Source organism: Narcine bancroftii, chromosome 13, assembly GCF_036971445.1.
Source record: "Narcine bancroftii isolate sNarBan1 chromosome 13, sNarBan1.hap1, whole genome shotgun sequence".
NCBI classification, from domain to species: Eukaryota; Metazoa; Chordata; class Chondrichthyes; order Torpediniformes; family Narcinidae; genus Narcine; species Narcine bancroftii.
Genome location: NC_091481.1, coordinates 35,135,827 through 35,150,395, shown reverse-complemented (window position 1 = coordinate 35,150,395; position 14,569 = coordinate 35,135,827). Strand labels below are relative to the sequence as shown.

Below are 14,569 nucleotides of genomic sequence, written 5' to 3'. Positions count from 1 at the left end.
CCCTCTGTCTTTGTCTCTCTCTCTCTCTCGATCTCAGTCTCTCCACTTCACACATATGACCAATTTACCTACTAAAACTGCATGTCTTTGGAACATGGGAGAAAACCAGAGTGCCTGGAGAAACTCATGCAGACACGGGGAGAAACATAGAAACATAGAAGATAGGAGCAGGAGTAGGTCATTCGACCCTTCGAGCTTGCTCCGCCATTCAACGAGATCATGGCTGATCTTAAAGTTCAGTACCCCGTCCCTGCCTTCTCTCCGTAACCTTTAATGCCCTTATACTGAAGAAATAGATCTAATTCCCTCTTAAATATATTTAATGAACCTGCCTCTACTGCCCTCTGTGGCAATGAATTCCACAGATTCACCACCCTCTGGGTAAAGAAATTCCTCCTCATCTCGGTCCTAAATGGTTTGCCTATTATCCTCAAACTATGGCCCCGGGTTCTGGATTTTCCCATCCTTGGAAACATCCCATCTGCATCCATTCTGTCCAGTCCTGCCAGAATTTTATATGTCTCTATGAGATCCCCTCTCAATCTTCTAAACTCCAGCGAGTACAATCCCAATTTGCGCAATCTTTCCTCATAAGTCATTCCTGCCATTCCAGGTATCAGCCTGGTGAATCGCCTCTGCACTCCCTCCATTGCAAGAACATCCTTCCTTAGATAAGGTGACCAAAACTGCACACAATACTCCAGGTGGGGTCTCATCAAGGCCCTGTACAGCTGCAGTAAGGTATCCTTGTTCCTAGACTCAAACCCTCTTGATATGAAGGCCAACATACCATTTGCCTTTTTAACCGCCTGCTGTACCTGCATGCTCGCCTTCAGAGACTGGTGTACAAGTACCCCTAGGTCTCTCTGCACTTCCCCATCTCTTAATCTATTGCCATTCAAATAGTAATCTGCCCTCCGGTTTGTATTACCAAAGTGGATAACCTCACATTTATCCACATTGTAGTGCATTTGCCATGTATCTGCCCAGTCCCTCAATTTATCCAAATCACACTGGAGCTTCCTGACCCCCTCTTCCGTGCACACAACCCCTCCTAGCTTAGTGTCATCTGCAAATTTGGAGATATTACATCCAATCCCCTCATCCAGATCATTAATGTAAATTGTGAACAGCTGGGGTCCCAGTACAGATCCCTGTGGTACCCCACTGGTCACCGCCTGCCACTCAGAAAATGAGCCATTTATCCCAACTCTCTGTCTTCTACTTGCCAGCCAGTTCTCAATCCACATCAATACTTTTCCCCCAATCCCATGAGCCTTGATTTTGGAAGCCAGTCATTTATGTGGGACCTTATCGAAGGCCTTTTGGAAGTCCAGGTACACCACATCCACTGGCTCTCCCCCATCTATTTTACCTGTCACCATCTCAAAGAATTCCAATAGATTTGTCAAGCACAATTTACCTTTTGTAAATCCATGTCGACTCCGTCCGATCCCTTCTCTGCTAGTCATATGCTCCGCTATTACATCCTTAATAATGGATTCCATCATTTTGCCCACTACTGATGTAAGGCTCACCAGCCTATAATTCCCTGCTTTTTCTCTACCCCCCTTTTTAAATAGTGGGGTAACATTAGCTACCCTCCAATCCATGGGTACTGATCCTGAGTTTATCGAGTTCTGGAAAATAATTCTTAAAGCATCTGCTATCTGAATGGCCACTTCCTTAAGTACCCTAGGATGTGGATTATCAGGCCCTTGGGCTCTCCCATGGTGGGAGAGCCTAGGACAGTGGTTCCCAACCTTTTTCTTCCACTCATGTACCACTTTAAGTAATCCCTATGCCATCGGTGCTCTGTGATTAGTAAGGGATTGCTTAAGGTGGGATGTGGGTGGAAAGAAAAAGTTTGAAAACCACTGTTTTAATCATCCCCCATTGACTCGTTATGTTCATGGCTTCATAACTCCAAAGGAAATGGGCCAATGACAATTTTTCTCAAGCAAAATATCTCAGTAACAATTGGGTCTAGAGTAGTGGTTCTCAACCTTTCCTTCCCACTCACATCCCACCTTAAGCAATCCCTTACTAGTCACAGAGGACAGATTGCATAGGGATTACTTAAAGTGGTACATGAGTGGAAGAAAAAGGTTGGGAACCACTGTCCTAGGCTCTCCCACCATGGGAAACAATCTTTCTGCATCTGCTCTCTCCATGCCTTTCAACATTTGAAATGTTTCAATGAGATCTTCTCTCAATCTCCTAAATTCCAACGAGTACTTCCAAGAGCTGTCAAATCCTCCTCATTCGATAACCCTTTGGTTCCCAGATTCATCCTTCTGAACCCTCTCCAACTTCGGCACATCCTTTCTTAAACAAGGAGCCCAAAACTGCTCACAATACCCCTAGTGAGATCTCAGCAGTGCCTTATAAAACCTCAACATCACATCCCTGTTCTTGAGTTCTATTTCTCCTGAAATGAGCATTTGCCTTCTTCACCACCAACTCAACCTGCAAGTTTACCTTCAGACTATCCTTCACGAGGACTCCCAGGTCCCTTTGCAGCTGGGATTTTTCAATTTTCCCCCCATTTTGAAAAGAAGTCTGCCCGTTTGGGTGGATTGATCTCTGTAGCACAACGCCTTTACAGCGCCAATGATCGAGACCAGGGTTCGAATCCCACGCTGTCTGTAAGGAGTTTGTACGTTCTCCCCATGTCTGCGTGGGTTTTCCCCTGGGGGCTCTGGTTTCCTCCACCCTCCAAAGGTTAAATAGGTGTAAATTGGACGGCACGGACTCACTGAAATTGGGCGGCACGGACTCACTGAAATACCAACACATCTGACTTTAGTGTCTCCTTGGTAAATTTCAAATTGAACTCAATCATACTGTGATCACTGCCCCCTAATGGTTCCTTTACTCTAAGCTCTCTAATCACCTTTGGTGCATTACACAACACCCAATCCAGTACAGCCGACCCCCTTGTGGGCTCATCAGCAAGCTGCTCTAAAAAGCCATCTTGTGGGCTTTCTACAAATTCTCTCTCTTGACACCCAGTTCCAACCTGGTTTTCCCAATCTACTTGCATATTAAAGTCCCCAATGCCCACCATAACATTGCCCTTCTAACATTCCTTTTCTATTTGCTGTTGTAATTTGTTGTCCACATCCTGGCTACTGTTTGGAGGTTTGTATATTACTGCTAACAATGTCTTTTTACCTTGTCATTTCTTAACTCCACTAACAATGATTCTATACCTTCTGATCGTATGTCACCTCTTTCTAATTACCCCCTCTGCTTACCTGCCTATCAAGGATACCTGTGTATCCTTGGACATTCAGCTCCCAATGGCATCTATCCTTTTTCAATGACTCTGTGATGGTCCCAATGTCATACTGCCAACGTGGAGCTGTACTACAAGGTCATCCACGATTTTTCTTATGCTGCACGCATTTAAATTATTTCTTACTTTTGACTGTGTCCCTGTTGCATTGCAATTCATCCCAATGGCTGCAGTTTTGCCCTATTTTCCTGCCTTCCACATGAACTCCCTACCAGCTGTACCTATTTTTGCACCAACTCCCTCTTCCTCTGCCTCTTCACTTTGCCTCTCCCCCTTTGCCAACTAGTTTAAGTCCCTCCTCCCCCAAACAGCGTTAATAAACCTCCCTTGCCCCAATATTGATTCCCCTTGAGGCTCACATTCCCCAGTGATCCAACAACTTGAAACCCTGCCCCTTGCAACCCTTCTTTAGCCACACGTTTGACTGCACTATCACTCCTGTTCTAATTTTCCCTCGCTTGAGATGACCACCTTGGAGGTCCTGCCCTTCAGCCACTTTCCAAACTCCCTAAACTTATTTTGTAGGACCTCTACCATATTCATAGTTTATCTTTCATGTCAGATCTTCGGAATATTGAAGGCTCCTTTCGTGGATAAAGGAGATGGATCAATGTTAAGGCTGGAAGACTTAGGAGATCAGAGATATGCTCCATATCGCTACATCTTGAGGCTCTGTTACAGGGTCCTCCGACACTCCCAGCAGGACTATCGGAAGAATCAGGTTGGTACAGTTGATGGCTGATGACTTTGTGTGTCTGTATTTGCAATGATTGTGCTTCAAGCAGGTGATCTGGTTGAGGGGAAGGTGGGAAATTTGCTGACTCAAGATCTAAGGACCGCATTTAGGAATGAGCATGGATTATTTCTGTAGCTGGTTTTCTTCTCGGAAGGAGATGCTCAATCACAAGTGCCTGTCCCTGCACAGAATTTCCTCACGCCTCTGTATTTTTTCTCTCCCTCTCTCTCTCTCTCTCTCTCTCTCTCTCTCTCTCTCTCTCTCTCTCTCTCTCTCTCTCTCTCTCTCTCTATCTCTCTCTTTCAACCTTTCAGGAATACATTGCTAAAATGTTTGGCATCATGCAGTCCCAAATCGGATATGACGTGCTGGCAGAAGACACCATCACAGCCCTGCTGCACAACAACCGGAAGCTGCTGGAGAAACACATCACAGCAAAGGAAATTGAGACCTTTGTCAACCTGCTGCGGAGAAACCGTGAGCCCAGGTGTGCCTTGGCGTGCTTGTTGAGTGATGCTTCCCAATCCAATGGTGCTTGAAATCTTCTGCTCAAGTTCAATCAGAAAACTGGTCTCTTGTACTGTCGTTAGCTGAATCCAAACAATTAATTGGAGTCTTTATTGAGGAGGAGAAATCGGGTTCTTAAAGCTTCCCCTCCCTGTCCCGCGAGTCATCCCTCGTCCCACGAGACTCCTTCTCTCTTCCCCTCCCCCTTCACTTGGGGCATCTCCTCCCCATCCCGTGAGACGACCATCCCCACCCCCCCTTCCCACGAGATGACTCCCCCACCATCCCGCAAGACATCTCTTCACTCCTCACACAACCCCACCCAGAGAGTGCCTGCACTAACCAGGATGCTGAGGGCCCTGACCTGATACCAGGGCACCCTGTCAGAATGGTGGATTCCTCCTGGTACTGACCAGAACAGATGATGGAAGCAGGGATAACAAGATTTTGGCTCCAACGCCAAGTTCATAAGTCAATTTAATGGGTCACATTGTCTGATAGACAGCTGGATTAGAGCTTGGTCATTCAGAAGGCATCCATTACTTTTTTTTTAACCTCATTCTGTACTTTGCAAATGCAAATTCAAAACGCAGAAAAGAACGTGACCCTACTCCCTACCAGGGAGATTTATTGACAGGGGTAAAATCAGAGGGAAGAAGGATGAATTAAACTTCAATCAGTTCCAGAAAGATAAATAAGGGGTTGAATGAGAAGTAAGGAAAGCAGCAACGGATGAGCCTTTAGCTTCCCATTACTTTCTCAGCTCATCCTGCCCCTGTATTTTCAAGCTTTGTCAAGTGACAGTGAGAGTGTTGATCATTATGTCAGTGTGGGTTTCTCTTTCTGCAGGTTTCTGGATTACTTGTCAGATCTTTGCGTGTCCAACAACATCGCCATCCCTGTCACTCAGGAGCTCATTTGCAAGTTCATGTTGAACTCATCCAACACTGACGTCCTCATTCAAACCAAGTAAGCACTCATGTCTTTTGCAAGGAGGATGTTTACCTGTGCTGGCAATATCAGGTCTTTAATTTCTACTTGGGTATTGTGGTCTTCCCAATCAGCGAGGTGCTTCCTACAAACTTTTACTCTGGGGGTAAACGCACCGGCTCATTTGGAAGTTTTGGCAGGAGTTTATTGTGCATCCATCGTCTGCCCTTGTGGTTATTGCCACACGTGTAATTTATCCCAGTGAATCCCAGGGAAGATCCAGAGCTACAAATGTTCATGTTGTGGAGCAGGTTGGGTGGGTGGCATGGTTAGCACAACGTTGTTACACCACCAGTGACCCGGGTTCGAATCCCCGCCTGTCTGTACATTCTCCCCGTGACCTGCGTGGGTTTCCTCCGGGTGATTTGGTTACCTCCCATCCTCCAAAAGTGTATACGGTTGGTAATTGCGGGATTCATGGGCCGGAATGGTCTATCACACTGTATCTTTAAAATTATATTAAAAATTAATAACTGACTCAGCACCAAGGTTGGTGCCAAGGAGGGGCATTGTCCCCCCCAAACAAATGAGGTGCTGAACCCCCCCCCCCATTCAGTCGGGACCATCCCTGGCTGTTAGATCCACACCCCCACTCCCTACACAGTAGCGTGTAGGTTGCTGCATGCTAGTGACTCTCCACCCGTCCCCAGCTGCATCACCAGTGCAATAAAAAGAGCGTCTTTGTGCCCCACGCTAGGTCCCTGCCAACAGCCCTCCCGACAGGTAAGTCCCTGTCAGCAGTCCCCCCCCCCCACCCCACCGACAGGTAGGTCAATGCTAGCACCTCCATCGACAGGTAGGTCCCTGTTAGACCCCCTCCCCACCATCGAAAGGTCCTTCCTAGCACCCCCCACCCCGCGTCGGAAGGTCCCAGCTAGCACCCCCCCCCAAATGGCTGAAGAATGAGCCCCCCTCAAAACCGCTAATGCTCACCTCTAACATACATTCTGGCACCAACCCTGCAAGGCACCATTGAATTTTAACTGGAAATGTAACAAATAAGCTAGAACAAAATGGGAGTTGTTCAGGCAATCAGAAACGAAATGAAGATAGAGCAAGTCTGTTGGTGACAGCCCCCGATCTGCTTTGCTAAGGATGTTTCGGTGATTGCAGCATTTCACACCAAAGTTATTTCATCTGCTTTTACCTTAAGTTTTTTAGAGGAATAAGAATGAGGTGAAGATTTACAACGATGTGGTCAGGACTTGAGGAACTGAGTTATAGGGAAAGGTTAAATACTGTTCACTCTGCTGACCCAAAACTGTGCAGCTAAACGCGGCTCGAACTACATCATCAAGTTCACTGACAACCCGATCGTGGTGGGCTTCATCAATAAGAATGATGAGTCAGCGTACGGAAACGCGGTGCAGTCACTAACAGGCTGGTGCAGAGCCAACAACCTGTATCTGAACGTTAATAAAAGCAAAGGAGATGGTTGTCAACTTCAGGAGGGCCTGGGGGAAAAACACGCTTCGCTGACCATTGACGGCTCTACTGTTGAGGTCGTCAAGAGTATCAAGTTCCTTTGCGGAGAATCTCACCTGGTCCCTTAACACCAGCTCCAGGGCCAAGAAAGCCCAGTGGCACCTCTTCTTCCTGTGAAGGCCGAGGAATGTTCATCTCCCACCCTCACTACATTCTACAGAGGATGTATCGAGAGCATCCTGTGCAAGTGCATCACTGCCTGGTCTGGAAGCTGCACCACCTTGGACCGCAAGACCCTGCAGAGGATAGTGGAGTGAGTGGAAAAGATCAGTGGGAGCTCTCTTCCCAACATGAAGGACATCGATGCAGGCACAAGGCAATAAATATTTTGAAGGACTCCGCGCACCCCTCATGTAAACTGTTTACCCTTCTGCTATCTGGTCAAAAGTACTGTAGTATGCAGGTCCTCATGTCTAGATTGGGTAATAGTTTCTTCCCCCAAGTCATCAGGCTCCTGAATTCTCAGAACGTAGGTGAATAGTGTCGATAGTACCATGGACTTTTACTGTATATGTCTTAATATTTAATATTTTGGCATGTTTAACTTCTAACTTGTATTTATGTTTCTCGTGCGAGCACGGTATGAATGATAAGTTAAGGTGTCTTGACTTGAGGTAAAACTTTATTCCCTGGAGTGTTGGAGATTGAGGGGAGATTTGAACAAAGGGATGAGGGGTATAGACAGGTCAGTGCATGAAAGGATATGCATTTTACGAAGAGCTCCGACCATTCTGTAACCCCCAAGCGAAGTGTTTTGTGTGAATGTTACTCTTTCGAAAGGTTGCTGTCGAATCGTGGGGATTTCAGCATCGAAAGCCCTTTACTTGAAGAGGATGGTGACGAAGATGAGGTGTGGTTGTACTGGATAGATGGGGACAAGGAACCTCATGGCAAGTCTATTCGGCAGCTCGCTCAGGAGGCCAAGGAGGGCAACAAAGAAGAAGATGACATTTTAACCTACTACAGGTAACTTGCTTTGAATAAAATAATTTCAAAATTAAAAATATTTGGAGTACCAACCTTCTGTTCAATCTATACCTTTGCTCCCACACCTGATATTATCCCTTACACGGTTGCTTAACCAATGTCTATCTACTTTCAAGGTTCCGTTATTGTCATGTACATAAATACACACAATGTTTACCCGTAAAGACACACAAGGAGATGCCACTGGCTCAGCACCCCCACTGAAACAAGAAAGAGAAGCAAAAGAAAGTCCCTTCAGAGACACTGAGTGTAAGAGGATCTCGCACCTCCTCCGAATCTGTTGCCTCCTGCGCCCCAGCAGCCTCATTAGCTGTACGGCTTCCTGTACAGTACAGCGGTGAACCCAAGCTCTGGGTATCTGACTCTCCTTCCTCAACTCCTGGTTCCCAACACCTGATACGATCAGGAAACATCAGTGGCGATATCCAATTCCCACGTGCCGATCTCCTGCAGCCCAGAGCCTTGTGTGAGTCCTTCAGCCTCCTCGCCTCTCGCTGGTCCAATGCTATGGTCTCCCTCCCTGTAAGGTCCTCTCCCAAGCTTCTCCTTCCACGCTAGTGCTCGATGCCAGACCCCTGATCTCTGTAACTCCTGTAGTCTGGACTGCCGAGCGTGGGCATCGACCTCCATGGGTTCTCGGATGTTAAAATAAAATCTTCAGTCTAAGTCAGCAATTGAAGCTTGTGGCTTTGGTGCATAAGGGCAGGAAATGTCTGAAAACCATGGACCATCCCTGTTTGGGTCTCGTAGAATGGAGGAGAATGGTTGGTGCTTTTTTTGTCAGGGGATAGCTGTCTAAATCCTTCCGGGTCAACAGAGAAAGATAGGATTAAGGTCAAGGTTCGAGGCAGAAGAGGGGAGGGCACCGTGGGTTATTGGGGGTGGGGCCTCAGGGGTTTCTTTGTGAATTATAGGGGAGACTAGATGCCAGGGTTACAGATGAGCTGGGGGTGGTGGGGAGGGGGGGTCAGATATAACATTGGTGTTGGCAGAGAGTGTTGGTCAGCCCAGAGTCACTTCCAGGTCAGTTCAGGCTGAGCCAAGTTTGTCAGTGTATGGTACCACTACTGTACCCACAGAGACTCGGGAAATATCCTGGCGGTGTGGCAGAGGGCTGTGTCTGTCTGTCCTACTGCAAGTGATCAGCCTTACACATTGATAAGGCTCAACCCCAGGCTCACTGACTGTTACTGGCATTGAATTGTCTCCAGGGGCCTACCTGTCTGGGGTGGGCGGGTGATGCTGGCAAGGACCTACCTGTCATTCAAAATAATAGGAAACATTCAAAATAACATTTAAAAATTCTAAATATTAATTAAAAAATCAGACTGAGAAATTTGGATAGTTATGTGAATGGGAGGTGTATGGAGGTCTACGGTCTGGTGCAGGTCAATGGGAGTAGGCAGAATAATAATTCGGCACAGACCAGATGGGCAGAAGGGCCTGTTTCTTTGCTGTTGTTTTTTATGGATTTTATGATTTAATCACAATGTTGAAGCTTTGGGAGAGCTGATTGCTGCTCAGCTTTTTACACCTCCTCCAGAGCGCTGGTGACACTGGGGAGGGAGGGGTGCAAACTGCACTGGTGACACCATCAGAGGGGGTGACACCAAAATGACTGGCTAGAAAATTTTTGAGCACTGTTTCAGCAGAAATTTATTATTTTTTTCTAAAAATATCCCTGTAGCTAGTTATAACAACAAAAAACATTCTTTGTAAGCCAAACTGACTCGCATCAATACACTTATGAGGTTAAAACTCGATGCTCATTTACCTTTTGAACCTTCTAATGCACTCCGCTCCGATCAGAGCCGTCATTATAACCCAATGACAACGACGCTTCGAATCACGTGGTTTCGTCTGCACGCGCTACAAACACGCACTGTTGTTCTCGTTGCTGCTGGGGTTTTTATAGTCGCTGCTTTAGTCAAATTTTCTGGGGTTTCAGCTACAATATTGAGGTCATTAGTACGTGAACCGATATCAATAACTTTTTTGAGAATGAAGTGGAAATTAAAGGAAAAGGAGAAAAATCTAAAAGGTTTCTGCTCAGTTACTAATAATATTGTAATTCAATGTAGAAAGATTTTACAAAACTATTTTAATGTTAGTATTCATATAATCTGAGAAATATTACATTTAAGCAATTTACAAATATATTTATCACATATTCTTTATTTTTACAAACTATATTTTTTTTCAAATATTGCTAATTTGTCTTTTTTTATTTAAAGGTGTAATTTAAATTTTGCTGGTTTCTTGCCAGTGATCTACGGGATCTACGGAAATTATGATTCACTAATTCACTAATTCAAAAAAAGCATCACTAAGGGTTCTGTCTGGTCTGGTATGGGAGGAGGTCCATGGTTGGGGTGGCGGGGGTGTGGGAGGGATTGACACCATGAGTTACTGCACCGGCTGACGCCAACCCTAGTGATGCTACTGCTCCAGAGGGAGGGTCAGACTGGCACTGGTTGGGTGGGGGGGCAGGAGGCTGTGTCCTGGTCTGAGAGTCCTCCCCCACTAGGAAGGGCAGGTTACCACAGAGAGGCACCCTTAGCTAACCCGCACCCTAGCAGAACCTCTGCAGAGAGACATGTTTCCCGCTGTAGGATACCTGTAAGCTACATTATGCTGGTATTTAGTGCCAGTTCTTCCTCATCCTATTTGCTCTGATTCCGATGGCCTGCCCCAATACAGTGTTGATCTTTGCATTGATTCAGACTGCCAGCTCCAAAGCATTGTTGGTATTTCATTGGTTCAGCCTGCCTGCCCCATTACAGTGTTCATTTCCATGGGGTGTTGGAGATGAAGCCCTCTCCCTCCAGTGGAAAGTATCACCATCACCATGACTCATTTTCAAGGGACTCGTATGGATTCAGACTACAATATAAAAATTTCTATGTTGCATCTCACTTCATGAGAATTCCACAGTAATTTCAGGCCCTTGTAGAACGAGAGGGCCGCAGAATGGTATATTGTACATGCTGATTATGGTGTCTATCTACACCACCCCCCCTTTGCCTGGATTACACCCCTACCCCTAATCCAAGTCCACATCCAAAAGTCCTTCATGCATTGTAATCATATGTGCCTCTGGCAGCTCGTTCCATCTGACCATCACCCTCTGTAAGGCCAGCACGGTTAGCATGATGGTATTTCAACACCAACGACCCGGATTCAAATCTCGCACTGTGTGTGAGGAGTTTCTACGTTCTCCCCTTGATGTGGGTGGGTTTGCCCCGGCTGCTCCAGTTTCCTCACACTCTCCAAAAACGAATGGGGTTGTAGGTTAATTGGGTGCAATTGGGCATCATGGGTTTCAATGGCTGGAATAGGCTTCTACCGTGCAGTAAATTTTAAAAAGACATAAACCCCCCTCAAATCTCCTTTAAATTTCTCTCTACTCACCTTAAACTAGTGCTCTTCAGTTTTAGACTCTGCTACCCTGGAATAATTTCTATCAATGCCCTCAAACCTTTATGCACCTCTGTGCTGCCACCCTCAATGTGAGGACAATCCCAGTCCATTCAATCTCTCCTTGTAATTAAAGCCCTCCTTTCCAGACAGCAGCCTGGTGAATCTTTTCCTCACTCTCTCTATTACTACCCCCTCCATCCTGTAGTGTGGCAACTAGAACTGTACACAGTACTAACCGTGCAATATAGAGACTCAGCAGGTCACACAACATCCAGAGGAAGTAATGGGTGACCTATATTTCGGGCTTGGCCCCTTCAAGGTTTCGGAATAAATAGGCAGGCACCTAAATAAAAAGATGGAGGAGAGGAGAGGAGGGAGGAAGTGGCAGGGAGGAAAACATAGGTGGATACAGGTGGGAGGGTAGGATAGAAAGAAGTTGAGGTGATCGGGAAGGGATGGGATGGGGAGCTGAAGGAAAGGAGGCAGAGAGGTGGGGAAAGTGAGATGGGGAGGGGTTTATCAGAAATTGGAGCAGTTGATGTTAATGTCGTCTGGTTGCAGTGTTGTTCCTCTAACTTGTGGGTAGCCTCAGTTTGGCAGTGCATGAAGCCATGGATAGACATGACGGTGTGAGAATAGTGTGTGGAATTAAACTGGTTGGCCACTTGGAGGTCTTTGATGTTGCAGTGGACAGAGTGAGGTTGATCTCAGCAGATTTTCTTGTTGAACGTAGTAACTGATGTTTTGTCGTGATGTCCCAACTCTGACACTCAGTGTCCTGGCCTATGAAGGCAAGCATGCCAGCTGGTTCCTTCACCACCCTACCCACTGGCATGCAGTTTCCGGGAACTACAGATGCTCCCCTACTTATGAAGTTCCTACTTACAATTTTTCAAAGTTATGACGGTTCGAATCCGTACTTTCAATTTCAAATTCTGATCTGTTCCCGCGCTTGCGATATGCGGTACGTTACTATCTCGCAATGCTGGGCGATGGCAGCATCACACAAGAGTATTGTACAGCATACTCCCTTGCAATGCTGACTCAATCACGCTCGCAGTCTCTGTAGCGATCACGCGATCGAGTGCCCTGTAAACAACACATCATGTCTACTAAACGCCCACGTGTGTCGTCGGACTCTGGTGAGAGGAAAAAAAGAGGAAAAAAATTACTCTGGCAACCAAACCAAGAAATTTACAATGAAAAGAAGAAACAATCTGTCCATTCAAAAAATGATATCTTTCTGAAGAAGGCAATGCCTGTTAAACCATCAACAGTGTCGATGCCCCAGTGCCCTCTACAAGTGTCGATGCCCCAGTTCATTCTATAAGTGTCAATGCCCCAGTGCATTCAACAAGTGTCGATGCCCCAGTGCGTTCTACAAGTGTCGATGCCCCAGTGCATTCTACAAGTGTCGACGCCCCTGTGCCTTCTACAAGTGTCGACGCCCCAGTGCGTTCAACGAATGTCGACGCCCCAGTGCGTTCAATGAATGTCGATGCCCCAGTGCGTTCAACGCATGTCGATGCCCCAGTGCATTCAACAAGTGTCGCCCCCCCACAGTGCGCTCTACAAATGTCGACGCCCCAGTGCGTTCAACAAGTGTCGATGCCCCAGTGCCTTCAACAAGTGTCGACGCCCCAGTGCGTTCTACTAGCGTCAATGCCCCAGTGCCTTCTACAAGTGTGGATGCCCCAGTGCTTTCAACAAGTGTCGACGCCCCAGTGCATTTTACAAGTGTCAATGCCGCAGTGAATTTTACAAGTGTCGATGCCCCAGTGATTTCTATGAGATGTTCTTGAGCATCATCGGAAGAAAGTGAAATTGATGACCCTGTCGATTTAGCATTCTCACCATCCTCCTCACCATCCAGCAATTAATTTTAGTTTGATGCTTCAAACATTCTTTATGCCCAGAGAGCTTTCAGCTGTGTACGTTAATGTTTTTTTTTCAGTGTAGAATAAAAGTATTCAAAATTTAATGATAAAAAATGGTAGGTCCGGTATTCTTTTTCGACTTACTATTTTTTCCGACTTGTGGTGGGTTTGCCAGAACCCATCCCCATTGTAAGTTGAGGAGTAGCTGTATAAACCTGCACCCCAAGGTTTCTAAGCACTCCAACACTCCCGATGTCCTTGCTATTTACTGCACACGTCGAGCCACCATTTGATTTGCCAAAATGCATTGTACATGTTGGGATGAAGTTCCATCTGCCACTGTTCCACCCAACTCTCCAGCTGAGCTACACCCACCTGCATCCTCAGATTCCACCCATTTCTGTGTGGTCTGCAAGCTTACTAATGAGACCACCTGCATTTAGCATCTAAAGGACATTGCAGTGATGAGGAAGGATGAGATCGTGGGCAACACTGATTACCAGAAAGGGGAATTGAAGCATTCAGGGGCCGCAGTAGCACAGCTGCCCCACAGCTCCAGTGACCCAGGTTCAATTCTGACCTCTGCTACTGCCTATGTGGAGTTTGCACGTTCTGCATGTGAAATGTATGAGTTTGTTTTTTTCCCTCGGGTGCTCTGGTTTCCACCCACATCCATTTGCTGTCACGTAATGATGCAAGTTATATTCTAACTTTTGTCTGCGCTGAGGCAAACAAGGAATCGCCATGAGCCTGGCGCTCCTAGCAATAGGAGAAAGAGAACCAAATGAGAGTCTCTTCAGAATTACTGAAGGTCCATGGATTCACCTCCAGTGTTCCCACAACCACTACACCTGCACAGACACCTGCTCGATTAATTGGCAGTCCAAGCTCCAGATCCAAATCTCCGACACCATTAGGAAGTGTTCAGTGCCTGAGGCCTTTTGGGAGCCCTTCTTGCCCTCAGCACCTGCTCAAGTCCCAATTTCAATACCTGGTTCTCACGAGCCTGCAGTCTTTGCCGGTCCCCTCATCAGAGGTTGCCTGCAGCCTATGTGGATCCCTCAGCCGCTGAAGCTCTCGCTGGTCCGCTGCCGTGGTCACCTTCCCTGTCAGGTCATCTCCTCTGCTTCTCCTTCTCGATGTGGGGGATTTCTCCCTGTCTCTGGTCCCCTGCATCAATCCGCTACTCCATGGAGACTGCAACCCCTTGTGGCCGCTGCCGAGCACAAGCAAAGACTTGGGCAAAGACGTGCAGGTTCATAAGTT

General features: G+C 46.7%; 1 protein-coding gene across 2 annotated transcripts in view; it reads left to right on the top strand.

Moving 5' to 3' along the window:
* The window catches only part of itpr2 (inositol 1,4,5-trisphosphate receptor, type 2), a 251,473-nt gene that overhangs the window by 101,702 nt on the left and 135,202 nt on the right, over positions 1–14,569 (top strand). For both annotated transcript variants that reach the window (XM_069908886.1, XM_069908885.1), the window contains exons 15-18: positions 3,864–4,022; positions 4,352–4,524; positions 5,394–5,513; positions 7,800–7,985. In XM_069908886.1, the coding sequence (XP_069764987.1) occupies positions 3,864–4,022; positions 4,352–4,524; positions 5,394–5,513; positions 7,800–7,985 (638 nt within the window). The remainder of the gene's footprint in view (positions 1–3,863; positions 4,023–4,351; positions 4,525–5,393; positions 5,514–7,799; positions 7,986–14,569) is intronic.